Here is a 26,217-nt window from a genome sequence, read left to right as displayed (position 1 = left end):
ATAATATTATTTCTAATATATTTTTAAACTATGTAGAAAATTTATTCATTATATGCACGCAAGTACAACGTCCCACAATCGCTACTTTTATTTAAAGACAATCCAAAATTTTTTAAAACTACAAAAATGAAACTCTAAACTTGTCGGGCAAGACCTGTTTTTTTATATATACATATTGCTTGTTCGATACGTGTTTGGAGCGTGTTCGAATTGTGTTTGTGTCCAACACTATAATTTTTTGGAGTGCGGTAAGCTATAGTTTCTAAGTGTAGGAAGGGTCCTTGTTGTCATTTTATTTATGTGAATGGAACTGCAAAATTGTCCTGAAAACAACAGAGGTGCAAAATCCAAAAACATTTTACAATTGTATGGTGCAATTATGTCTGCATCTTGATGTGTTATTCAAAGTGTGGTAGGATTTTGATCCTTGTCAGTATCATTTTCTGGGCATGTATGCCATAACGTTTGCGAGGGTCACCATATGCTAATTATTTGAGAGGAATGCGCACACTATATAGAGTAATTGATAACACATGCATCATGCTTGCACCAAACTCAAACAAACTTTAACGCACAATCCAACACTTGAACATCGACTCGGATACGCGCACACACACAAACGAGAAACTCTTGTAGACTTCATCAGTTGCTACAGGCAATGCACTTATGATTCTTCTTCTGCTGTATGCATGCCCCGGCTACTACCCCTCCTGATTAACAGACACGGTCGACATCCACAGAGCCTTGAGATCACTCTCAATGGCTTTCTTTAATTGCCTCCTCGACTCCTTGTGAGCTGAAAGTTTAGGCCTCAGCTCAAACACTTTAGTGAAAGAGTTCTCTTCTTTCATATCCTTATTATCATTATATGCAGACGAATTAGGCCTTGGCTCAAAATCTTTGTCTTTCTCTGCGTCACTCTTATCGGTGTAAGCTGTTAGATTAGGTCTAGGCTCGAAGTCTTTCACGAAAGATTTCTCTTGTTTCACTTCACTCGCATCTGTATAAGCTGAGGCACTAGGTCTCGGCTCAAAGTCGTTTCTGAAAGATCTTTGGGCTTTCAGTTTATCATCATCATTGTAAGATGAGAGATTAGGGGTTGGCTGAAAGGTGCGAGAATTGGTTGGGGTTGTGTTGCAGTGGTTCTTTTGGGGGGACAGCGGAGATGTAACTTTACTTGCATCATCAACAAGGCCTTGGATTACTTGAGGCATTGGCTCATCTTTCATGACAGCTTCCCAGTACGCCCCTGGATCTTTTCTTGCATTGATGGTGTTTGCAAACTGCATTTTAAGACAAAATCAACACAGGATTAGAAACCTGGATATGCAAACATTGAAATAATGATGTCCAATAATATACATAGTTTTTTTCAAAATTCATGATGTCTAAATATATATGAAAAAGGTTGGGGGGTTGAATCGAACTGAAAGGAAAAGGAAAAGGGGATGCATGCGCATACCAGAGCAAAGAGCCCCGCCAAAATGAAGACGGTCGATCTCATAATATCCCTTAATTATCAAACTCAGGAATCAAGAAATGTGTGTTGATACCTTGGATACTTGGGTATTTATAGCAAGAGAAATATATCTTCTATTTCATTGAATAAAATTTTTACTTAGACAAAGTTACCGACGTAAAACCATCACTTTTCTATATATATTAAAATATCTGCACAATTATTGTACCATAATGAATTAATAAGAAGCATGTGGCAGAACGACATAAGAATTACTACACACCAAAATATGTCTGGATTTATTTGGGGAGACAATATCTATTGTTGGTTTTGATTTTGATTGGATTTGGTTTTGAGTTTTCAGAGTGACAACTCGACCGAGAGAGAGAGATAGAGAGGGGCCGGCCCAAATTTTTGTGGTGCATTCATTCCCCATCTTTGAGCCCAAATCAGATTTTTTATTACAAATCTTATTATATTTTCTATTGAGATAATTATACTCCCCTTAACTTTGAGATGTAGCACAATTATATATAATTTTTTTGTAATTTAAGAAATTATATCTAGCACCTCTGAGGTTTATTTTCGTCTAACAAATTAGTCCATCATTTACTCAAAATTCATCGAATTTGCTGATATTAAAAAAAATTATATTTATCCCCGATTGACTTATTACTGATTTATTGCAAGTCAATAAACCTTTTTATGATCAAATTACCCTCATACATCTTTACACGTTAATACATATGAGGTGGTATATTTTCACCATTATAAGGGTAGTTTAGTACGAAAAAAATTATTTGGCCTACAATAAATAAGTAATAAGTTAATTAAGGGTGTATATTAAATTTCATTCAATTTTTCTGTTAATATTACAAATTTAGTGAATTTGTTAGATGAAAGCAAACCTTAGGAAAGGAGAGCGTAATTATCCCTTTTTATTTCAGTCGGCATATGCATATTATTCGTATAAATTTATTTTAAATAAAGTACATAATTTCATCATTATACTTGGCATGCACATGTTGAGTGAAATATAAAAATATAATAAAATTTACAATAGAAAATTCAATTTACAAAATATTTGCCCCTATTCCAAAATATCTTCCGCTTTTCTTTGCCGACAACACATTCCTCAAAAAAACAAAAATAAAGAATCTAAAAGATAACTTACTATTTGAAGGGGAAAAAAAAAGTATGGAATAGTATTTTAGGGCTGAAATGCATAAAACTTTCTGTATTATAAAAATTTGTTAAAAATTTCCTTCTATTTTAAAAATAGATTAAAAAAAAAAACCTTCTTTGTTTTGTTAAATGTAATCCAATCGTCTCTTTTCGTTAAATCTATCTAGCGACATTAATTTTTTCATAAAATGATCATTATATCCTTACTTAATATATAATATTTCTTATTTTAATAATCATTGAATTTTGTATTCATTATACTAGAACCGTCATATCTAATCAATTGATTTTAACCATTGAATCTTAAATTTATAAAAAAAGTCAATGGTTGATATTTTACTGATTAAAAATATATATTATAAAAAAAATATTTGAAAACAAAAAAAATAAATAATCCTCCAAGGCACCCACCCCCACCTCGCCTCCTCCCCACTACCCCCCCCCCCCCCCCCGGCACCACTCAAGTATATGTATATGTACATAAAGTTAAAACATAAATGTAGCAAGTGAAAAGTGAAATTTGACATGTAAATCAATCAAACTTTTATTTATGAATGAACAATCATCTCAGTAGTTGCACATCACACACACAAATGAGGAATGATCTGAAGTAACTTCATCAACCACTTCATATTTTTCTGCTCACCCTATTCCTCATTAACAGAATCCTTTTGCAAATCTTTCTTTAATGCCTTCTTTGCCTCCTCTCCCACCGAATCATCGTTATAAGCCGAAATATTAGGTCTTGGCTCAAAATCTTTTATAAAAGACTTCTTTTTATCAACTTTATCGTCATCAGTGTAAGCTGAGATGTTCGGCCTCGGCTCAAAGTCCTTCACAAAAGATTTCTTTTCGTCGATTTTATCATCACCGCCATAAGCTGAGATATTAGGCCTTGGTTCAAAATCTTTTATAAAAGACTTCTTTTCATCAATTTTATCATCATCAGTGTAAGCTGAGATATTCGGCCTCGGCTCAAAGTCCTTCACAAATGATTTCTTTTCGTCGACTTTATCATCATCACTATAAGCTGAGATATTAGGCCTCGGCTCAAAGTCCTTCACAAATGATTTCTTTTCATCGACTTTATCGTCATCACTATAAGCTGAGATATTGGGCCTCGGCTCAAAATCTTTCACAAAAGATTTTTTTTCGTCGACTTTATCATCGCCACCATAAGCTGAGATATTAGGCCTCGGCTCAAAATCTTTTACAAAAGATTTTTTTTCATTAGCTTTATCATCATCGGTGTAAGCTGAGATATTAGGCCTCGGCTCAAAATCTTTCACGAAAGATTTCTTTTCTTCGACTTTATCATCATCGGTATAGGCCGAAATATTAGGTCTTGGCTCAAAGTCTTCATTGAAAGACTCTTTGGCTCGTAATTTAGCATCATCATCATAAGATGAGATATTAGGTATCGGCTCAAAATTCTTTTTAAAAGATTTCTCACCTTTTGATGTGGCAGCATCGTTGTAAATCGGGCTGTTAGGCCTCGACTCAAAATCTTTTGCAACAGTTGTCTTTGCATTGAGTTTACCATCATGATGATAATTGTGGGATGAGATGTGAGGGCGTGGTACAAATCTCTTGGATTCTTCTGCTAGGGTGTGACAGTGGTTCTTTGTGGTTGAGACAGATGTGACTTTACTTGCATCGACAAGGCCTTGGATTAATTCAGGGAATGGCCCATCTTTCACACCACCTTGCCAGTACTCTCCTGGATCTTTTCTCCCATTTGAGACCTGAATCAAACATTCAGATGTTGATGATCAGTGTGTAGAGTAGTAATTTGCATCTACCTATACATACATACATATGCATATATATATGTATACATATTAAATTTTATGGGTATATCTCAAACATATTTCGCTACACTAAAAGAAAAAATATATAATTATAGATTTTTTCTATTTAATATTTTTTACACATCACATCAACTATCATTATTGTAGTTCTATCTCACATCTACTTATATACTTAAAAAAAAGAAACTCATCTCAACTATACTCATCGGATCTCATTTTTTATCACAGAGATAAAATCACAAACAATCACAATTATATATATATATATATATTATACAATTTATAAAAAAAAATCTCTACTTCGAATTCACAATGTTTGTGATCACATCCAAAGGGAAGAATGTTTGGAAATTTGATGGAACATTTGTACTTTGAAGAGATTTATCATCACAAGAATTTCAATAAACTCTTGCTTTATAACTAAAGAAAAATTTTAATCCAAATCAGATCTGGCTAAAATTGAATTAATTATATGACAAGTGCGATACACTTGTCGTGGAATTGGTGTGTAGTAAAAAAGCAATAAATAATCACTTAAGCTATGAAAGTAAAAGTTTTCCCATAACTAGTTAGTTGCAACTAAGCAGTTGGGATTTGAGAAATTCTTAAACTACAAGTAAGTATGAAAATGAGAAAGTGATGGAAAAAGGATAAAGATTTGGGATGAACATAAATTGCATAGAAGTGAAAAGGACAAGGGATGGGCATAATTAGAGTACCAGAGCAAGAGAAAAGAGGGCAGCCAATATGAAAAGGGATTTCATCATATTCCCTTAACAGATTACTGGAAGTATATTCGCTGTTCTGATATCCGTATAAAGGGATGGTAGGTATTTATAGGGAGAAAATCGCATATTCATTAATTAGCTAATGATGCATGCTTTTTCATGCTCAATTCAACACTTACCTATTTTGGGCACACAGTGACACACAGCCATCACATGTCTAGTAAACAGCTGCAATTATTGAGGGATGGACAAAATCTTAATTTTTCAAATGTACATGTACCCCATGATGCATCTCTTCTACCTAACAATATTTCATTTTTTCTTTTATGTCATTTACGTTTTGTGCGCTTCCGCACTTTTGTTTTATTATTAGTAGCAGCCCTGACGCGCATTATTTTGCGTGCGTATAATTATACAAATACAAAGGATTTTAGAGAAGAGAAATAAATACATGATTATAAACATATTAAGTGAGTAGTATAAATGAAAATTTAAGTATAAACATGACAGAAAACTGGTTGTTGAAGGATACGCAGATCTTTCAAATAAATAATTCATTATAGTGATACAGTTTTAAGAGTGTAATTTAGTATTTTAGAATTTGGTGTTGTGGTGTTATAAATGTCCAATTATTATTATTAGTGGTGGTGGTGGTAGTAGTAGTAGTTCTTTTAAGTAATAACGGTAAATAAATTACAATAACTCATATCAATATACTAAAAAATCACATAAAGCGAGATAAATATATACACATTCAATGAAACACAAATTATTTATAAGACTATTCACTGTTAAACTAAGACATCATTAGTATTATTGTTCATTAATTCTTCTGAGTGGTTTCCATTTTAATTAATTCAGTTGTTTCACTGTAGCTTTCCAACATGTAACAACCAATGAAAAACCTTAGGAGGAACCACAGTTTTTGCAAACAGCATTTTCACTTCCCAGTCAGTTATGACTAAACACGTTTTAACAATCGAATCAAACTTCTGCACAACAAAGGAATGAGAGGGAGTAATCGAGGGGGGCCTGGGAGAGGGACCTAATTGTTGTGAAACTCATTGGACCAAAAAACTCGTATAATTATCAACTCGGATACATGAAAACAATTGCAATTTGGTCACCAGTGCGGCACATACGTCCAATTTGGGACCCAAAATTGATGATAAAATTTTTCGACTACTTCATGCCTGCTGTCATCCAGATAAGATCCATATCTTTAGGAAAATGAGATTTATGAAATTTAATATTTCATCAATCACAACATCCAATTATTGCAACATTTCTTCAGGACATAAAGAAAACAAAAGAAAATTATTGCAACATACATTGCCCAAATATCAAGCACTTGAGTAACTTAAAGCCTTCCCTACCCAGAAAATTTTCTTGGAGGCGTATCCACAGAGAAGTTCAATGGGTACAAAGCTTGCACTTTGTAGTCTCTTGCTTCATCTCCTGATTCTACTGGTAAGTTTTGGGTGAACTGTTCTCCAACTCAATGCTTGACTACATTCAGGTAAATAAAAAATAGTGTTCACTTGAGGAAAAATTTACAATATTACCTCTGGTAATTGGCAGGCAGCTTGCGATGGAAGTGATTCTGGGACGAAGGATGTCGATATTCAGAGCAGCCCCGGAGGCCATAATCACAATGCTCATGCAGATATGCGTATAGAGCAAGTTCATTCCCATTCATCATCCCACATGCATCATGTGGATTCATCTCTGATTGTGTTCTTCTTTCTAGAGGACCTCAAACTCGGGAACACGATCCCAGTCTACTTCCCAAGAAGGGAATCAGAAGTCTCTCCTCATCTACTCCCAAGAGAAGAAGCCGATGCAATTCCTTTCTCATCCCAAGAACTCCATTACCTACTCCACTTCTTCTCTTTCCCACAAGGTTCCCCTCAAGCCATAGCCATGGAAGACACGCTAAGACAATGTGAGACAAAACCCATCAAGGGTGAGACCAAGCTCTGCGCAACCTCTTTAGAGTCGATGCTTGATTTCACAAGAATGATCCTTGGTTCAGAAACTCAGATAGAAATTCTATCCACGTCTCACCTTACACCATCTAATACCCTTTTACAGAAGTATACAATAATGGGAATCAAGGAAACTCCAGCACCAAAGATGGTGGCATGTCATACCATGCCATACCCTTATGCAGTTTTCTATTGCCATTACCAAGAAAGCAAGAGCAGGGTGTTCAGAGTTTCACTAACAGGAGAGAATGGTGATAAGGTTGAAGCTATCGCTGTCTGCCACATGGATACCTCCCAGTGGAGCCGTAATCACGTGTCCTTTCAGGTGCTTGGGACCGAACCTGGGGCCTCTCCTATATGCCATTTCTTCCCAGCAGATAATTTTGTTTGTGTTCCTTCCGCTGCTTCGATGCAGGAATAAAAGCTGATCCCAGTACTACGTACCCAAGTCCTATCGTTTAGTCGTATGCTTTGCACTTCAATGTATTTGTATAACATTAATATCTGTTTTCATCTTATAATAAGCAACAAAGTCCATGAAAGGAATCAAATGTAGCGATGTACTTTTGGGGAATAAATTACCAATGCCACATAGAATCAATTTGGTTCTGCAACATGGATCGAAAGGATCAGAGAGAAGTCTAGTACAGATAAGACTTTATCCCAATCTGTTACATACCTGAACTGTATTTCCACAAAACTTGGACTCAATCAACCTACAAGCTCTAGGACAAACTCTGTTTTAAACATTCAACTCAGTGGTACTTTTGCTTTTCCTCGACCTCTTACGTTTCCTACTCCTGCTCCGTGTGTTGTTATCAACATTTCCTCCCTGCAACCAAAATATACTTCTTAGAACCAGATGAAAGTAATTCAGAAGCACCTAAAATAACAAGTTTGTAATCAGTCAACTAAGAGGATCAGAAGTCAGAACTGGCCAAAATCGGAAGAGGTATATCAATCCATGTCCCAAGTAATTCTTGGGAAACACAAAATTATATTCAGAGGAATTGCTTTGCTACAGCATAATGAATGTATTATTGATTGTATGATGTATTTATTAATAATCATGCTACAAGTTGCAACTAGATCAGTGATCTGGTTAGAACTATGTAGCTACCTTACAACTAAAAGTTACTAACTAATCAATTCTAATGCAGCCTCATCTTTTCCTTGGAGCAAATGAATCCCACTAGTTGTGCATGGTAGAGGGTGCCTCCACCTTCAGTTAGACTCAGGAGAGATCGTCTACTATGATAATTGGCTTTTCTGAACTTCAAGATATAATTAACTCAGTTACCTCATTATTCCAGAAAGTAGAATGTAAGTACAGGGAATTAACAGAAGACCAAGACTTTCAGACGAGCAGAAGTAACCAGACTTCAGAAGGAAAAACCATAATTACTAAGGACTCATTTGTTAAAGCTACTTTCCCTGGCCCAGTTACCATTTGCATATATTTCAATGTCAATACTTTGATATAGTTTGCAACACAAAGATATTAACTGAATTAGAACTTCACACCAGAATAACAATAACCCTTGCCTACAAACCATAATCCTGGTCAATCATGTGAATACTGTTGTTTCATGCTCATAGCAGACTTTTGAGTTTTGACATAATTATGCTTTTAAGTGAAATTACCAGAAGATAATAAACTAAAGCATTTGGAAAACCATTAATGTAAACGGACCTTCCCTGAAGTAGCATGTGTGCTCGTGTCACTCTTTTTCTTCTTGCACGAGAGAGGGTTTGGACCCTGCACAAATGAAAACAATGTATAACCTCTTATGCATCAGGGAAAACATATCAGTAACATGTCTGCCATTTTCTGGTTAAATTATTTCTTTTTGTCTGTCCTTTTCTCCTTTTTATTTTTTTTGTTCTTTTTCTTGTTTCTCTTTTCCTGCAGACTTGGTGGCACCTCCTTACTACAATGAAGTTCACATCCACCCATGATTAAGCAACAACAATAACTACATTTACAAAATTGGGCAAGGAACCAATGTATGGTTCACCATATTGTCCTCAATCTAATAGCAAAATTTTTAGCCTGTCCAGCACAATTACTGCAATACTGAAACAATTCCTTCAACCCATCTTTCAACTGTTTGTTGAAATACATGCATGAGTTATGCAGCAAAAACAATAAAGAAATTCATGTGCCACGACATTCTAGAAGAATGGGTTAGAGGGGATAGAGGAGAAGATCCCAGTGTTCTAACCTTAGCTTTCTTTCGCTTGAATTGAACTTTGTCCTTTGTGTCTATTTTATTTCTCTTAACTTTTGACTTGATATCCTGTGTCTCAAAAATATTTTCTTCATTTTCTTCATTTGCATCAGAAGAATCCCTTGTTTCCTCAGTAGATACCCTTTTCTTCTTTACTTTTAGCATCTTGTACTCCAAGTCGGTCATATGCGACCTTTCTTCTTCAGCAGTCTTTGCAAATTCATGTTGAAATGTCGATGGGCGCTCCAGAAACAGAGCATTTCTGAGACCATATATCACAGGCACACCTGGAATCTGCCACCAAAGTAGATAGTTAAATATTGGTACAGCAGTAGATATGACCAGATTCACTCGTAACAACCTAATATTATGCAACCAAATGAAAAGGCAGATATTCAATTCTTCAAGTAAGCAATTAGCATGAAAAAATCATATACATAAATTTTGAAAAGATAAAAGGGGGCAAAAAGAGAAAGGAAACCTCCTGGAACTTCTTCCTCAGCTCTGCATCCTGAGTAGCAACAAAGAAGTGCTCGGGGTTGTTTTCTCCAATAACGTCCATTATACATGCTACAGCACTCTTTCGTTTCTCATGGTCACATCTGGGAAACAGGTTCTTGACTTTTCAGACACACAGTTGAACAACTCACATGCCAAACAGATTGGAAAGTCCAATGAGATCTCATGAGGTAATTATATGGTTCTCTGCTACTCAAAGACTTTAGGAGCTAGACTGAGTGCTAGAGGCGGGGAAAGTAACAGCAGAAAGTAACTAACAGTCAAAGAGAAAGGGAGAGGGAGACATATGAGAAAGACAAGAAGGATGTTCTTTTAGAATGCTCTATCGTCCTTTAGGCAGTTGTTACGATTAGAATTACCAAGTTGCGTATAATCATGCCGTAGTGCCATGGAACATAGTTCCACCATCAATGAATAGCAAAATATCCTAACAAGGTGCTCCCCTGCTAGCTATAAATTGATGCTGCACATGAGAGAACAATAAATTGAATAGAGCCTGAACTTCATCCTATCTCTCGGTGCAAATATAACTGAATTCTCCTTAACTTATAATGCCAAAAATTTCGATATAGGTCCTAATCAAGCCTCTGAATGAGCAATTATTGTAACTCCTAAAGCACCGAAAACTGAGTGAACAAACATTGTTTTCGGTCCACTTGATATGATCAATTGGGGAAAAGTCCAGAAAATAAGTAGCAAAAACATTTAAGTATTCCATCACAATTTCCTGTAAAACTTATAAGTCTCAGAATTAAACAACCTCGCAGCAATCAGGTTACGAGCAGCATTAAGTGAGTCAGAATAAGAATCACCAAGGCTTCTCAGCTCCGCAAGAACACATCTGCAATCAAAGAGATATGAAATTCTTCACTTAGTTAATGAGTGGAAACTTTTCAGCTGTCAGAATATGGAAGAACAAACGGAACAAAATGCCAAATATTAGATAACAGAAGCCGGCGAAAGAAAAAACCTTGTAGTGAAGATTTTGACGGGAGCGCCAAGAGTATTCGCTAATGCAGTATCAGCGGGAGTAATACGATTCGCTAGGAGATGATGCACAAAAGTCCCATCGCAGAGGATTTTGAACGGGTCCCGGAATCCAAAGCAAGCCGTGTAGAACCGCACGGCTCTCCGATGCCGCTTCTGCTTTTTCACCCTCATTGTTATCTAACTAACAAAGAAGAGATCGAATTTAAACCCAGAGAAAAAAGATTTGAAACATGGAAATCAAAGTTTGAAAACGAATTTTTCCAAACCTAATTCGATCAATCAAAAATTTCAATGGTATACGTACTAACCAGGAAAGAGAATGAAAGCTTCACAGATTTTGGGGCTCTAAACCCTACCGTCGACCGTTGGGGGTTTTAGACGCCCTAAAATTAGAAATAAACCGTTCTCATCGGAAGGCGGAAGTATGTGGGCCGGATGACAGGCCCAAATATGTCTCCATTATGAAAACTGATCCGTTAATAAATTTAAAAATCGAAAATAAAACGAAAAATGCACTTGAATTCATCTCATTTAGCAGACACCCAATCATTTGGGACTCAACATTTCATTATAAAAATATTAAATTAAAAATTTATTAAAAGCTTGTGTGAGTGAATAAGTGGTTGAGTAAAAAACAATAAATAAATAATAAAAACGTGAATTCATCTCGTTTCAAAAAAAAGTAAACATGTGAATTCTAATATGTGATTGAACGTGAAATAAAAATATAATAATAATAATTGATGCAACGTGCAATAGATATTGTATCTTAGTCAGACTGAGATATCAATATTGTATCTCACAAGCAAAGATCAGACCAATGACAACTTTTATCATTATGTTCATTTTTATTAATTATATAAATAATTATACTATTATTGAAATAATTGGATCAAGTTGGGAAAAACTGCGGCCTTATTTTAGCCTTAATTTTGATCACAAGTGGTTGCAGCAAAATTGAAGTATTTTTGTTCCACCAACTCCCCACTATTTAGTATTTTTCCTTTGATAGATCAACTTGAACGTTGTTAATGAGGGCTTTATTGCATTGATCTGCCTGGATGTTTGTGTTGTTTTAGTATCATCAGTTGGCTAACTGTGTTAAGAATTTTTTTTAATTAAATTAAATATGATCAAATCAAATTACGCAGTCATTTGTCGTAACATACATTTAATTAGAGTGGTTGCGTGATTGATTTGATTTGGTTTATATTACTGTAATCATGTGATTGTCATTTTTTTTAATTTGTAAACCAGTCACACGATAAGTATATTATATTTACTATTTAATTGATTCAAATCTTACCAAATTCGATTTGAATTAGTATTTTATCATTTAGAATTTTACATGCATAAAATACCAATTATACATGAGAAAACAAATAAAGGGGGGGTTTTATATGTAACAGTATTTATAATAAATATATATATATATAAAATATTTATTTTTATAATATGGTCCGAATTCTAAATTCATGTTCGTTATTAATTAATAAGATAGTTCCATTCATGGTTACTATCATATTATCTGGTATTAGACTGCAATTTCATGTTTTCTTTTATATTCCAGTTTTATTTATAATAATTCATTATATGAAATATTTTCTTGAATATATATACTAGTGCTCAAGGTGTTGCTAAGAATGTGAATCCATTCTTCAACCATCATCAACAAAAAAGGAAATACTTTCTACACTCACGAACAGCGATCAATAACACTATTGCACTAATTTTGACGAAGCGTAATACGTCCTTCAATTGATAAAATAACTAAATGATTCAATTTTTTAAAATTTTATATTAATTGATAAATTGATTTTATTTACTTTCATTCTTTTGCTATTGCTTTCTTTTTAATCTAATATATTATGTTTCAAAGCACAAAAAAATTATTTATTATATACACACAACAACAACAGCAACAACGAGTGTATATATACCACTTCTCAAACAATGTTGCAAGCATGTAACAATATGGCTTTAAAACAGCAAACTCTTCAATTAATTACACACAGAAATACCAACAGAAACACACACGTTTTTCCTGCCAACTGAAGAAAGAAAAAGTTTAAGCTAAATCTCAACACAAAATCCCACAAATCAATTGAAATGCATGAATGCATGTATACTGCACTACGCAAACTCAAACTCAACATAGTCTTTTGGCTGCTCTTCATTCATGACTTAACCATCCACAGCAGACGCCGAGTGAACATGGTGGTGATGGCTGTGATATATTATGACGTTAGGCTTCGTCTCAAAGTTTCTGGCAAAACCATCCAAGTAATTCATTGGATCGTCGGAGACTGGCAAAAGATCTGTTACTGACTTAGGCATCGGTTCACCGTCCATTCTACTCTGCCAGTAGTCTTGCGGATCTTTTCTCGCATCGGTTATTATACACGCAAACTGAAAAACAGTAATAATAATAATTAATAACAAAACAATTAAAAGGCATGTGTTTTATTATAAACTGTATAGTCAAGAAATTTAATCGCTATAAATTTAAATTATAAACAGGCAGAAAAATTTACGTGGTCGTTCAAATATATGGATTTGCCTCTTTAATTTAAGACATACTACGAGAATTTATTAAAAATAAAAACATAACAACATTCATAATTAGGACGATGAAAAGTGAAGATGTGTGTAAGAAAGCTAATTACCAGGAGGAGAGAGAGAAGGATGAAAGCTCTCATTTTCAAACTGGCTGATACTTATGCTTATAACTGTACAACTTCTGACTTGATATTTATAGACGAACACCCCCCCCCCCCAGCCTCATGTACCAGGGGGAGATAATGCTTCAGTAGTCAACACCCCACGTTAGGAGATGAGTAGTGTACGTAGTCCACCTCCTTCCTCTTACAAGACATCACAAATACAACAGTAAAAGGCTTAGCGCTGCTTGTATATGCATACGTGTTTATTGTAATAAATCAGTTTTAGTCGAATCAAATCAAACACATACAAAAATGATACATTGCTCATATACGATTGATCACTTTTTTTAAATTGTACATTAATCGCACCACTACATCTACCACATAATTAGTTTAGATCAAACTATACGTAATTTAAATTATAATTTTTTGTGTTTATTGCTTCTTGTAGATGTCATGACATCATATATATGGTTAATGTACAACGGTATGTATTTTTAATTATGTTATTAAATTTAATAAAAATAATAATTATACTGTGTATATGGAATTAAATGCAATGCTCTCGCTCGAGGAAATAAAAAATAAATATTAAAACTCATATATGTATAATATATATGATCTATAGTCTTGGAGGTCGACGTCACCAAATTGAATCTGCCTTGTTATTTATTTTTTATAAATAACCATATATATATATATATGCCGTGCATCTAATTTTTAGACCTGATCATATATAAACTTTTTTTCTAAAAAATTATTGAATATTTTGTAGAATCTTATAAGTTATCAAATATTTTTATTATTGTCAGTATTTAAATAACCATCACTTTCTAATGATATCTGGAGAGAAAAAATAAAAATAAATTCAGGTTTTTTAGTTCTTTTGTAGCTAGCCCACAGAAATAATCCTGGCCGGCACATAGTAAGCCAGTGCGCCATCATAATCATAACAAATTCGAGCCGTCAATCATGTCACCATGTAAAATGATCGTGATCCGGAATTCGCTTTTGTATAGTGGTTCATATGCTCTAAAATTCGCTCGTATGTGGGTGGGTTGACATATATAAAGCTTTTGTACCCAACCAGATCATCAAGATATATAAGCACAATCTATGGTTTCATCTCATGCAATCTATTCAATCCACACACGTTTTCTCCATCATTAAAGCAACGTCGTGATTTTTTATTTTTATTTCATTTTCACCCTTTTTACTGAAAAAGGTAAATATCAAAATAGAAAATATCAAAGAAAAAGATAAATATTGTGTGCGTCTTGATTGCTCTTATCTCTTTTTTAGGAAAAAGAATGACCGGAAATAAAATATATTTCCTCAACGTCCCATTCCATGAATTAATTTTTCAAACATTTATTCAAAATAATAGCAGCGTCACCTCAAGATTTCATGTCTTTATACGCTACAGATCAGTTTTGACTAAAATATTAAATTTATGTTTTTTAAGTATTATCTTTATTTTTATCATGATTGAATCATCTATCTGTGACGCTAATGGCTGCTGGATATTCAGGTGACTTTTGTAATGGACATTTTGTTCATATATTTAACTAGTGCGTATATTATATATACAAACAACCAACTACATAATTTCATAATTTGTCCAAAAAACTAAATTTAAATCATGTCATGAATACTACTTATTGTTTAAACTATGTTCAAACATATATGTATAGTTGTGATTATTTATGTACATATATATCATTCATGCTATGGATCAATTCCAACTCCCATCTCTTCCAAAGTTGACTTTAAGAAATTAATGTCCCACCATATATATATATATACTGAGTGGAATGACATTTATATATACCTCAGCAAGATTTTATTGATATTTTTTTTGGGGGGTAGGTGGGGGGGGGGGGGTATTAAGATTTTATTGAATCATGAGTGCATAACGCAACCAGTACATATTTGTGGTACGTGCCCATTTTGAATTGGTGTATTGGGACCAACTTATGAAGGAGGAAAAATAGTAGTGGATAATTATGGGGATATTAATTAAATTTGAGGTTAGGACTTAGGATGATGATTAATATTTAACACAAAGATTTATTGAAGAGATAATATATTAATATATTTATTGATGTCACTCAGGTGTACTGGTACTTGTTAAAAAGTCTCTTATTTTTGAAAAATGCATGTCTGTTTCAGCTGTTGGGATAAGTTTATAAATATTTTACATTTTTGAAAGTTTATACAATATCATAAAAATGAAATATTTTAAAAAAAAGGAAAATAAAAAATAGTTTGAAAAGTTTATAAACTATTTTAGTTTATTACAGAAGGCAATTGTTTATAATTTTTTGAATAAATTTATAGTACAAAGTATTAATATTTTTATATACTTTTTTTCTGGAATGTGGTTTTGTGAAGTTATTTTAAATATTTTTCTTAAATATCTATCTCAAGTTCAAATCTTGTCTTAGGTTGTATTTGTGTTGAAGATTTTAAACTATGGATTTTGATATTTAATAGCAAATTATTTGAGTTTGTTTAGATAATTTTAAATTTAAAAAATTAATTTTATTTGAAACTGTGTTGTGTTGAATTTAAAATTATCTATTCAAATCTTCCCCTCAATTTTCCAATCCACATGTATCTATTTTTTGTATTTTATTTCTATTTATATATTTTTTAGGTGAAAAGTGATTAATTATTATTATTTAAAATAAATTAATTTTGAATATTTATATATTTGTTAGACAACTACAATAATTATAATTCGATCAATAATATCAGATAAATTATATGTAAATACTGCCTATTATTACAGTAGAAAGATAACACATATTACACAGTATAATAATATTCTACGCACTAGTGGAGAACAAACCTTAGAGGTCATTGATTTCAGTTTCACCAACTAAATAATTCTATGTTATAAGTAACAGCAATTCTGAATTATATATTTTTATATTAATAAAGAGTTATTTAATGTTTGTTTTCTTAAATTCTTCCTACAATCTTTTATCGTATTGTATTTGGAGGATTTGAATGTCCATCTCGTCTGTTAATCCCCTTTTCCCATATTTCAACTAAAGTCGCGCGAGTTCAGTAAACACGCGACATTGTACAAATATCATAAAACGGGTCGACATTGTTCACAAATATCTCTTCTGTGCTATTCGGGTCGTTCTATCCCCCTAACCACCCCGCAGAATGGTGACGCCAGCAATGCGAACGCCGTTAAGCCTATCAATCGCTTCTCCTGGTTACAAAGTCTCAGCTTTGCCACTGTTTCCGCAGCGGTAATTTGCTCCTGCCTCTGTCTAAATTTTGCAATTTTTCTATAGTTTTGTTCGTATTTATCTTGATCGAACTTCTTTTTTACTCTTGCTTAATCCTGTTGTTAATTGACTTCGTTGTTCTCCTCTTGAGTAGAAACTTAACTTTGGGACCTGTAATTTCTGCTCTGTCGAGCTCCTACGGCGATTCTTCGTTAATTGGTATGTATTTTCAAATCTGCATTTCGAAGCAGTTAAACTTCTGCTTTGAAATAAAAAATGTGATGTTAGTTACAGTGTTTATTGGGACTTTGATGATTAATTATTGTAATGCAGCAATATTCATTTTTCATGTGTGCTCTTTTTCTTTTTTTATTTTGGTGGGGTAGGGGTTGGTCATGAGGAATGATATTGACTAGGATTATTTTGTGATATTACCAGGATTTTCTAGTAGAAGAAGCAGATTGCCTTCAAAGCATGGCCACCAGGGTGATAGTTATTCTAATCCAAGGTTAGTTCTTCTGCATTGAATATTAATTCTGTAAACTTTTCTGGATGGACTATGATGTACGCTTGATGATCTAGGATATTTCAGAAAATCTGCTATCAGAGCTGTGCCTGAATGTGGGTGGAAAAACCATTGTTTGATACTTTTTCTCATGCTTGAAGAGGGTGGTGGACTTCTGTGTTTGCATGTGGCGCTTGTATGCTCACTTCAGGGTGCTGAAGCCTATGTAGGTCAAAAGAAATAATATAGAGATGTATCTGGAAACGAGTCTTACTCTCTAGATGTCTATCATTTGTGGTTTTACAGGGTGTTTGATTAAGGACAGGTATGTCTTATGTAGACAAACTAGCCTAGTAGCTTACTTCAAAAGATTGGTCACACTCTCAAGTTCATTAAAACTTATGGTAGGTCTGAAAGACAAAGGTATTTTCTATTTGAAACTAACTTGCTCTTTAACTGTGAATACGTGTTTTGCTGGCTTTTGGGGGGTGGTCAAATTGTGTACCGATATGTACTTATGTTCATAGCTAACTTAGTAGTTTTCGGCTACAAGATTGGCGGTGTAATTTTACTGGTAGAGGTGAACCATCTGGAAACCTGGAACATAGTTATACTTGGTTAAATGATGATTATGATAGCTACCCATGTGGATTACTTAACTGTAAATTTTCTTGTAACCAATTACAGTTTGGTTTTGAATGTGTAAGTGTGTTTGCATTGAGTTTGAGTCAAGCCATTTGTGCTTGCCAATTCTCATTCAGATCCCGTTTGGCTGATCTGATATTGACTTGCTATTCGTTTTTTATTAGGCGTATTATTATCCTCAGTACAGACAGTACAGTTGTTTATTTTAGCTACAACTTTACCAAAATTTATCCTTTATCAGTAATGGTGTGATAGAAGCCAAAAAAGGGAATCCACCCATCATGCCAGCAGTGATGACTCCTGGGGGACCTTTAGATCTTTCAACGGTATTGTTTAGAAACCGCATAATCTTTATTGGGCAGCCAATTAATTCACAAGTAGCTCAGAGAGTTATATCACAACTAGTGACATTGGCAACAATTGATGAAGAATCCGATATTTTGGTGTGTATATTTTCCCCTTAAAGCTCTTTTTAGTATATTCTACACATAAGAGTATTGAGGCCCTATCTAGACCTATTGCTTACATTTATTGTTATCTTTCTTGTTAGATGTATCTGAACTGCCCAGGTGGAAGTACATACTCTGTATTGGCCATATATGACTGCATGTCCTGGGTATGATTGCGTTTGGTTTCATGCTTCTGTTTCATTTTATTATTTAAATTTGCATTCATTGACCAATCTTAAATTGTTACTTAATTTTTGAGTGATGTCTTATGTAAGTTTCATGCGTGCTGCTTTCTTCTCCTTGCTTACCATTTTCTAATATCATTTTTATGCAATGAATGTTTGCTTCAGATAAAGCCCAAGGTTGGCACAGTATGTTTTGGGGTAGCTGCAAGCCAAGGTGCACTTCTTCTTGCTGGTGGGGAAAAGGGAATGCGGTATGCGATGCCAAATGCCCGTATAATGATACATCAACCTCAAAGTGGGTGCGGGGTAGGAACTGAATTCTTAATGGGTATTTATTTTGGAGGAAGAAATTAGATCTAGAGTGGCAAGGTTACACCATCTGCTATCCAACTTCTTTTGAAGACTAAACGAGGAATTTGCTTGATGACTTATAAAGACGACATTGTTATTCTTTCTCCCCGAAATATGATATAAAATGAAGCTATACAAATCATATTTATTTAGGCTGGCCCATAACTTTTAGGAATGGCCATATTCACTGCTGAGTCATCAATTCCTTTTAAACAACCATCTGATGAAAGATTTGAGGTTGATCTCTTCAGCTAAAGTTACTGTTAGTAGCGTAACTTGTCCATCCAAATGCCTTCTATGAACTTGTCCCAACATCTTTACTGTCCTACTTTGCTGCTAGTTTATGATAACTTCATTAGCCTGCTATAGGCTTGTGATTGTGAGTATTGGCCATTCGAAGAATTTTGACTGGATTATAAACCTCAGAAAATAATTTGTTGATGACTGGAGTTTTCATTAAACACTTTCTTTACTGAGTATTGTTTCACTTCGAGCTGATTCCTTTCCTGTGGTAGTTTATATTGGATCTCAAGCACTTATTCTGCTCGTAGGGTCATGTGGAAGATGTAAGGCGCCAAGTAAATGAAGCTGTTCAATCTCGTCATGTTAGTTTCCTGTTATCTATTCCTAACATTCTTTACTAGCTTCTTGATAATTGTGATCTATATCTGTTACTTTGGTTGCATGCAAACTAGAATCTGCAGAGGCATGCATGTTATTGGAATATTGTGGTGCATTGCAGATTTATGCTTCCTATTAAAAGCAGCACTGCATGTGCCCAGGAAAGGCCCTAGGGTGTCACCAAAATACTTGAGAAGCAATATTTTCCTTTTGAAAACCTTATCAAAATGCATACTGTATGATGTTATGCTGAGTCTGGAGTTCATTTCCATATTTTGTGAAATACTGATGTCATGCAACAAACTTGTGGCATTTCATAGGATCTTGGATGAGCATGAGATAGAATTGATGGCTGCTCTTTTATGTTTGGAATACTTTACTGAGATTTGGATGACCATAATGCAATAAATAATATATTTAGTTTGTCGTGAGATTTAGTACGAGCAATATCATTCTGATTTTTCCTAATGATTATTGGTTGCAGAAAATCGATAAAATGTATGCTGCCTTTACTGGCCAACCTCTTGAGAAGGTGCAGCAGTACACAGAGAGAGACCGGTTCTTGTCCGTGTCTGAGGTGATGATGCTAGAATGCCCTGCTCTTTTTTATATGAAATTTATAAAGATTGTATCAAAAGTTGTCCTGATGATGTGCTGGTGGGGTTGGATGAGAGAGGGGAGGAGGGAGGAGCAAGGAGCACTTGAATCACTGAATCATAGGGGAGCACTTGAATCACTGAATCATAGGGGAGCACTTGAATCACTGAATCATAGGGGAGCACAGAGGACATTAGGCAGAAAGTTAGCAATCTCTACGCGATAAAATTAAAATTATTTATTCATTCCTGTGACTTGAACTTTCATTTTTTTCATAACTTTTGTGTCGTGACATTTCACTAGCTCCATTTCATCTCCGGTTTGGAAGAAAAACCCTGGGAACAGCATCAGTTGCCTCTCCTAACCATTACTCTCTTCTTCCTTCCAGGCTATGGAGTTTGGTCTCATTGATGGGGTTTTGGAAACAGAGTACTAAATTCAGAGGTCGAGACAGCTGAATCCATACAATCACATTCTAAATTTACACAGCTCTGGTACCATGAGATGCAATCAGGGTCAAGATTGAGCAAGTTGCCAGATGTATCACCCTCAGATTTTACACCAATTTTACTATGGATCCATCAGACAGTAGATAAATGTATTGAATCTTTGAGACAATTTGAGCTACGAAGCATTGCTTAAAGCTTAGCAATACGCTAATGTAAAACAAGTGACAGCCGCATTGTAGGGAAGAATTAGCTTCTATTAGCAATGTCAGATCAGCCCTTATTTGTTTAAAAGTTTTTTTTAACAGCCAGATGGAAATTTCTAAAAGACTGATATTAAAACATCCATTCCTTCCTCCCAAGTATGATCACAAGGATAGTTGCAACATCAGTACAGTTATTGAATAGATGAGAGAGATTGAGGGTTATCTATATGTTATATGATAATATGATAATATTCTTGAATAGCATTTGTATAACAGCCGATGGCAAAAAGGTAGAGAACCCAATAATCCATAACCACCATGTAGCAATAAGAGGTTTTGCTATCAGCAATAAATATGTTATCCTTGAACGGGGGTTTACAAGAATTTGCCACTTGAAGCATACAGCTTCATGTACCTGGAAACGAAAGATAGAATTTTAGACAAAAAGGTGAATAAAATGTGAAAAAAAATGTAAAGTGATCTGTGTTCAAGTACATTTGATGAATGTTTACAAATCCTAATCCTAATAGACAACAGAAATGAAAATCTCTGGTTTTTGCTCTTAAAAAAAAGTTCGTCCGCAGAATCGGATGGGAAAGAAGAACGGTATTAATAGCTTTCTCCCTCTGTAAATAGGCTCCATCATTTATCTGCTTAGCCCTTTTAAGTGGCTTGTAACAAAATATTGTCTCTTTCTTTTATCCCTATGTGAATAGGCTCCATTTTTTATTTACATTAAATTTAAATACGAGAATGTGGTGGGTTAAACAAAGGTTTGAACAGTGGGGGACTCACTTTCTGACTATGAAAGCTTATAATTGAAGTAGATATACATACCATAGTTCTGATGCACCATAGTGTACCTATGAATGGCTTTCATGAGGGCACCAAATTTCATAGACTTCAGTGGTCCCATGTGCCTGCAACGAGAGTATAGTTGAAAGTCCAGCATTCCAATATATTAACAACATGCTCTAGAAAAGAAAAGATTGAGATATTTACAAATTAATTAGTCAAGGTTAAGCAGCCAAAAGATATAGATAAACGCAACCCATGATAGGGATTTGCTTTGGCTGCATCAGTACATGTGTGAGCTTCCTATAGGCACAATACTGATTCGTTTTTGGTGATGTGTTGTTATTGTCATTGTTTGTTAGTTTGCGGTGGCTTTTACATAAATCTCTTCCACTGTAGATGAAGGAACTCAGAGTATAAAAAGTTGTTCCTGAAATCAGAATGTTCACTTGCTATCATAAATTACCCCTCATAATGTTGACAAAAATAGTTGCAAAAGTTTGAGCGAATTATAAAAGTGTGTAGAAAGAACACTTACACCATCTCAGTGTAACGAATTCTCCAAGCTGGAAAACCCAGATGGCATCTGGCTGGCCCATAAATTAACATGAGATCAGGTTCTGCTCCCCCATGCCCTGAGTTCACCAAAAATATGGATGTGAAATACTCTTTGTATATAATGCTAAAGAAAGAATGAAATCACAAACATGGAATTGGAGTATATAGAAAAAATATATACCTATTTTGCCAAGAGCTTCTGCCATGTCTGACTCTGTCAGGTTTGGCTTCTCAGTATTGCCATTCAAATAGTGCTTCTTTAAAAGAACATTTGCTGCTTTTGTAACTGCATGTTTCCCATCAGAGAAGGAAATCACTTCCAAACTTATATTCTTCGGGTCAAGAAGCGGGCCGCCAGTAGTTTCCTGTGCAAAGATGGCTCGTGTTTGGATTAGAGGCTCATTTATAAAAGCAGTTCTGGACACGGAAATGTATATGAATGTTGTCTAACATTTTTAGTCACTTATCGCAGTATATGTAGTTAACCATTGCATCATGCGAGATTCAACAAGTATATCACAACTGACAAGGAAAAGTTCGTCATGGATACAGAAAATGACAAATTCTTGATGTTAATAAACCTGTTGTAAAGTTCAATTAAAGAGAAAGGCCTTGATGTTTCATGTACAGTTAGTCAAAAAGTACGATTTCAGCATATGGATATCATAGTTGATGATTCAATAGACAACTGCTGAAACATAGAACTGAGGGTCATACATTTGACATTCTTTCACTCTTCAGCCATAATTTGAGGGCTTCTTGGGATATCTTCAGGACTCCTAGGACATAAAAATAGCAAACTACAGTTACTTACGAGAGATTCAGCAAACAAAGATTTGAAATGGGATCACAAAGATCATTTTACAGTGTTATTGCCCTGTACCTTCTTTATCGTATAGGCATACATTTCTCAATCCAATGGCTGCAAGCCATCGCAAGAGCTGAAGGACATTCAGAGTCTGAAGAGCTTCTTCACTGTCTATAACAACTGCCAGGTACTTCACTTTACTAATATCAAGATCTCTATACCGTTTAAATAAACCACTGGAGATAAGAAAGCTCTCAAGTGTATTCATCAGTCCCACAACAAAGTACCAAATGCTCACAAACAGATGGATAATATGCCAGAGCAAGCGAAGCCCAAGATCACCAGTCTGCCAGAATTTTAGACCGAATTAATATTAACAAAATTTTTAAAACATGTATCCTATAAGTATTTCACATACAGAAGCAACAGAGACTACGCTCCCATGGCTAAGTATGAGAATTGCATGACAAGAGCAACCTAAACTGATACCTATAGGTTTATCAGTGTGAATGTTTATTAGCATCCAAGCACCTTTCAAGGATCAGCTTTACTGTATCACAAACTTATGATGGGTAACACGTGTATCCATCTTGTTTATAAGATTCTTTCCAGGTCTCTTTTAAAATTCTGACTTATGAACGTCAAATAATGTACCTGTTCCTTTAGAATGCATTAAAAGTTAGGTTGAATTTTGCATGCATACGGACCTTTTAATTCAATAACAGTAAGTAATCTTCCAGACCCCTAAACTTCAAGTACCTAAACACAGCCCTACCCTATATAATTAGTATAACAGCTTATAGTACCTCCCATTTGATATCAATTTTGCCCTCGACTTGTCACAGCCAAAGGCAAAAACAAATAAAAGTTTTAAAAACTGAACCTTAAATCACCTTGCTAATTATCAATGGACAATAACCGCACCATTTACAGTGCAAAATTCTCAAGAACACCAGGTGTTCGAGGCCGTGATATGTTAATAATGGTATTCATATCATGCAGATGTCACATAATCCTTCTTGGTTTAGGCAAGTGTTTCTCCAAAACAATCAACTAAAAAGGAAACAAACAAGTGCAGTTACTTACTGAGCAGATCCGTGCATAGAACTTGTGCATTTCATCCCCTAAATCCAAAATTCTGTATACAAACCCAATCAAAGAATTACTGATACCAAATTCCTCGAATTACACAAAAAAAAAAAAGCGCTCCTAAAACCACTCAAAATCATGTTTTTTGAATGGCAACTACAGCCACAAACACGACTATTATGAAAATCAAAGTAAGATTGAGCGTAAAACAGTATAGACAGCAACTAACGCTGATTCGAGCCAGCGGAGGAACATGACGAGACGAACGAAGTCGAGCTCCAGCATATCTAATTTCCGCAAAAACCTAACATGGAATGGGAACAGACTCCGTAAGTTACTGCGACTAATCGGTTTCATTCTCTCCTTAATCTTGCCAGAAGAAGAACGAAGCTTGGATAAATTTCATCAAAGGAAAGTAAAAAGAGCAACATAATAATATTGAAAACAAAGTTATAGTCGGAGAGAAAATAGAGGCGTGGAGGAAAGGAAAAAGAGGGAGATGAAGAGGTTACCTGTAATTTATGCGTTTTTCAGGAACACTCTCACTGCATGACTTTGCTTGCAGTTTTATTATGTTTATGTGCTCGCGAGAGAGAGAAGGGTCTCTGTTGTCAGTTTCTAGTTTCACACACTTGCTTTTAGGCTTTGTTTGGAAGTAGTACAGTACGATGCTGATGCCAAAAGCGTGAACGAGTGAACACCAAACACGTGTTTTCAGTTTTGGTTTGTTTTTTAGCTTAGCAGCCCTTAAATTGGTCCATCCATGTTTGGGCCACAAGCTTGCTGGGCCCAGTTAATCTTCCATTCCTCCACCACATCCAACCATCAACACAAATTACTACATTTGATTTTTAATTGAATTAAAAAATCATTTTAATCAAGGATGTATATGTATTGTTCGGATATGATCATATCTACTTAATATTCATATACGTCACAAATTCTGAATATTCAAATTAGAGTACAATTTGTATTGACACCACAGTTTTGTCATTAATCGTATTGATATTTATTTACATTTGAGTATTATACTTGAATTCTTTTACTCACTTTATTTATCAGTACTTGTAAGATAATTCATTACTTAATAATTAATTATATTAAAAGTTAAATTTGAAATACTTTGCAACCATTCAAATAAAGATAAAATATATCAATATAAATTTATATAATTTTTTCTTGGATATATATATTATTTTTTATTTTAATATGTAGTGGTAACATGATCAACGCATAAAAAAGATAATAGAAGAATTTTAGTAAAAATTTGAATTGAAGACCATACTTTAATAGCGCAACTAGGATATTGATTGATCATTTATAATTATTCAAATGTCAAAGTGATATTAACGATAAAATCTAAGTACCATAATAAATTTTACTCATTTAAATTATGTCGATATTCTTTGTATATGTTATTTTTGTAAAGGCCGAAAGTCGATTATCTGTTTCTGTTAGGAGAAATAAGAGACAAAAGTTAGGCTATTTATCTTTAAGACAATCATTGCCCACACTGGTGTTAATGAAAATGGCAATTTGTCTATCAAGATACATCGACTTATAATCTCAAACAAACTTTAAGAAACGACGAATCAAATAATATTTTGGAATTCTCTTAATAAAAGACAACATGCTTTTATTGCTAAAACATTGAAAAGTTCTAAAATGTCATCCAAATTGAATGGAATGAACTTGTGAAAGTATGAAAATGAAGTGAATAGAAGTTGGAAATGTATCATCCAGTGGACATGTCCAATTAAAAAAGTCCTATGTATAATATGTTTTATAATATTATATATATAGTGTGTGTGTATATATAAATAAATATATTTTAAATTACTTAATATTTGATCCCGTTCACTTTTACAGTTGAAGATTAGTGGTTGTTATAAGAAGTATATAACAGATAATTCGACAAAAAATTAATGTAGTTAGTACTTACTCAAGGAAGGGGAGAGTATGCAATATTTTGAAAATTTAGAGAATTTTTTTGTATATTTTTTTTAAAACATGAGCTTTTAGCTAAATTTTAAAAACACATGAGGCGTTTTTTGTTAAAATTAAATAAGTACACTTTTTCACATCAACTTTATTTATTTTTTTCTATCCAATAGTATATTCAATAAAATACTTCCATTAA

General features: G+C 34.1%; 6 protein-coding genes and 1 long non-coding RNA gene across 10 annotated transcripts; 2 read left to right on the top strand and 5 right to left on the bottom strand.

Annotated features, from left to right (window-relative positions):
* Window positions 1-488: 488 nt before the first annotated feature.
* Window positions 489-1,622, bottom strand: LOC110012482 (uncharacterized). The gene is made up of 2 exons (XM_020696471.2): window positions 1,463-1,622; window positions 489-1,283 (listed from the first exon to the last, which is right to left on the bottom strand). Exons 1-2 carry the CDS (start codon window positions 1,502-1,504, stop codon window positions 702-704), a joined length of 624 nt encoding a protein of 207 aa, XP_020552130.1. The 5' UTR covers window positions 1,505-1,622; the 3' UTR covers window positions 489-701.
* A 1,541-nt stretch (window positions 1,623-3,163) lies between these two features.
* Window positions 3,164-5,332, bottom strand: LOC105169908 (uncharacterized). Its single transcript, XM_020696470.2, has 2 exons — window positions 5,175-5,332; window positions 3,164-4,389 (listed from the first exon to the last, which is right to left on the bottom strand). The coding sequence occupies exons 1-2, from the start codon at window positions 5,220-5,222 to the stop codon at window positions 3,292-3,294; spliced, it is 1,146 nt and encodes a 381-aa protein (XP_020552129.1). The 5' UTR covers window positions 5,223-5,332; the 3' UTR covers window positions 3,164-3,291.
* Window positions 5,333-6,461: 1,129 nt separating this feature from the next.
* LOC105169622 (BURP domain-containing protein BNM2A) lies at window positions 6,462-7,785 on the top strand. Its single transcript, XM_011090069.3, has 2 exons — window positions 6,462-6,653; window positions 6,765-7,785. The coding sequence occupies exons 1-2, from the start codon at window positions 6,600-6,602 to the stop codon at window positions 7,590-7,592; spliced, it is 882 nt and encodes a 293-aa protein (XP_011088371.1). The 5' UTR covers window positions 6,462-6,599; the 3' UTR covers window positions 7,593-7,785.
* Window positions 7,709-11,355, bottom strand: MEE21 (PIN domain-like family protein). Of its 4 annotated transcripts, XR_848444.3 has the most exons (8): window positions 11,220-11,355; window positions 10,892-11,092; window positions 10,682-10,762; window positions 9,884-10,004; window positions 9,397-9,696; window positions 8,865-8,930; window positions 7,851-8,003; window positions 7,709-7,779 (listed from the first exon to the last, which is right to left on the bottom strand). XR_848444.3 is itself a non-coding variant. In XM_011090070.3 (7 exons), exons 2-7 carry the CDS (start codon window positions 11,080-11,082, stop codon window positions 7,914-7,916), a joined length of 849 nt encoding a protein of 282 aa, XP_011088372.1. In that variant the 5' UTR covers window positions 11,083-11,092; window positions 11,220-11,355; the 3' UTR covers window positions 7,709-7,913. The 4 variants fall into 4 exon arrangements, 3 of the variants coding, with proteins under 3 accessions (XP_011088372.1, XP_020551772.1, XP_011088373.1); XM_011090070.3 differs by having other exon boundaries at window positions 7,709-8,003; XM_020696113.2 differs by having other exon boundaries at window positions 7,709-8,003; window positions 10,892-11,088.
* Window positions 11,356-12,825: 1,470 nt separating this feature from the next.
* Window positions 12,826-13,758, bottom strand: LOC148787366 (uncharacterized). Its single transcript, XR_016066932.1, has 2 exons — window positions 13,578-13,758; window positions 12,826-13,320 (listed from the first exon to the last, which is right to left on the bottom strand). It is a non-coding gene; the product is annotated as an uncharacterized LOC148787366 (long non-coding RNA).
* Window positions 13,759-16,680: 2,922 nt separating this feature from the next.
* Window positions 16,681-20,915, top strand: LOC105169620 (ATP-dependent Clp protease proteolytic subunit 6, chloroplastic). The gene is made up of 9 exons (XM_011090067.3): window positions 16,681-16,843; window positions 16,977-17,041; window positions 17,261-17,330; window positions 18,214-18,415; window positions 18,523-18,588; window positions 18,772-18,912; window positions 19,509-19,562; window positions 20,063-20,155; window positions 20,564-20,915. The coding sequence occupies exons 1-9, from the start codon at window positions 16,755-16,757 to the stop codon at window positions 20,609-20,611; spliced, it is 828 nt and encodes a 275-aa protein (XP_011088369.1). The 5' UTR covers window positions 16,681-16,754; the 3' UTR covers window positions 20,612-20,915.
* A 124-nt stretch (window positions 20,916-21,039) lies between these two features.
* Window positions 21,040-24,743, bottom strand: LOC105169621 (dehydrodolichyl diphosphate synthase complex subunit nus1). Its single transcript, XM_011090068.3, has 9 exons — window positions 24,590-24,743; window positions 24,307-24,381; window positions 24,075-24,126; window positions 23,064-23,334; window positions 22,898-22,959; window positions 22,362-22,545; window positions 22,161-22,257; window positions 21,665-21,747; window positions 21,040-21,242 (listed from the first exon to the last, which is right to left on the bottom strand). Exons 2-9 carry the CDS (start codon window positions 24,360-24,362, stop codon window positions 21,235-21,237), a joined length of 813 nt encoding a protein of 270 aa, XP_011088370.1. The 5' UTR covers window positions 24,363-24,381; window positions 24,590-24,743; the 3' UTR covers window positions 21,040-21,234.
* Between the last annotated feature and the right edge of the window lie 1,474 nt (window positions 24,744-26,217).

The sequence above is a fragment of the Sesamum indicum genome, linkage group LG8 (genome assembly GCF_026168435.1).
Source record: "Sesamum indicum cultivar Baizhima isolate 11 linkage group LG8, ASM2616843v1, whole genome shotgun sequence".
Taxonomy (NCBI): Eukaryota; Viridiplantae; Streptophyta; class Magnoliopsida; order Lamiales; family Pedaliaceae; genus Sesamum; species Sesamum indicum.
Note: the sequence above shows the minus strand (reverse complement) of the source record. Positions and strands in the feature narration are given on the sequence as shown.

Coding starts and splice junctions, on each gene's coding strand:
- LOC110012482 (XM_020696471.2), bottom strand. CDS start 1,504: ATGAGATCGACCGTCTTCATTTTGGCGGGGCTCTTTGCTCTG. Junction 1,284..1,462: donor TGGCGGGGCTCTTTGCTCTG/GTATGCGCATGC, acceptor CTTAAAATGCAG/TTTGCAAACACCATCAATGC.
- LOC105169908 (XM_020696470.2), bottom strand. CDS start 5,222: ATGATGAAATCCCTTTTCATATTGGCTGCCCTCTTTTCTCTTGCTCTG. Junction 4,390..5,174: donor CCCTCTTTTCTCTTGCTCTG/GTACTCTAATTA, acceptor TGTTTGATTCAG/GTCTCAAATGGGAGAAAAGA.
- LOC105169622 (XM_011090069.3), top strand. CDS start 6,600: ATGGGTACAAAGCTTGCACTTTGTAGTCTCTTGCTTCATCTCCTGATT. Junction 6,654..6,764: donor TTCATCTCCTGATTCTACTG/GTAAGTTTTGGG, acceptor GGTAATTGGCAG/GCAGCTTGCGATGGAAGTGA.
- MEE21 (XM_011090070.3), bottom strand. CDS start 11,082: ATGAGGGTGAAAAAGCAGAAGCGGCATCGGAGAGCCGTGCGGTTCTAC. Junction 10,005..10,681: donor CGTAACCTGATTGCTGCGAG/GTTGTTTAATTC, acceptor CCTGTTTCCCAG/ATGTGACCATGAGAAACGAA. Junction 8,004..8,864: donor CACATGCTACTTCAGGGAAG/GTCCGTTTACAT, acceptor TTTTGGTTGCAG/GGAGGAAATGTTGATAACAA.
- LOC105169620 (XM_011090067.3), top strand. CDS start 16,755: ATGGTGACGCCAGCAATGCGAACGCCGTTAAGCCTATCAATCGCTTCT. Junction 17,331..18,213: donor GATAGTTATTCTAATCCAAG/GTTAGTTCTTCT, acceptor ATCCTTTATCAG/TAATGGTGTGATAGAAGCCA. Junction 20,156..20,563: donor GGTTCTTGTCCGTGTCTGAG/GTGATGATGCTA, acceptor TCTTCCTTCCAG/GCTATGGAGTTTGGTCTCAT.
- LOC105169621 (XM_011090068.3), bottom strand. CDS start 24,362: ATGCTGGAGCTCGACTTCGTTCGTCTCGTCATGTTCCTCCGCTGGCTC. Junction 22,258..22,361: donor AGAAGCTCTTGGCAAAATAG/GTATATATTTTT, acceptor TGGTGAACTCAG/GGCATGGGGGAGCAGAACCT. Junction 21,748..22,160: donor ATTCGTTACACTGAGATGGT/GTAAGTGTTCTT, acceptor CTCTCGTTGCAG/GCACATGGGACCACTGAAGT.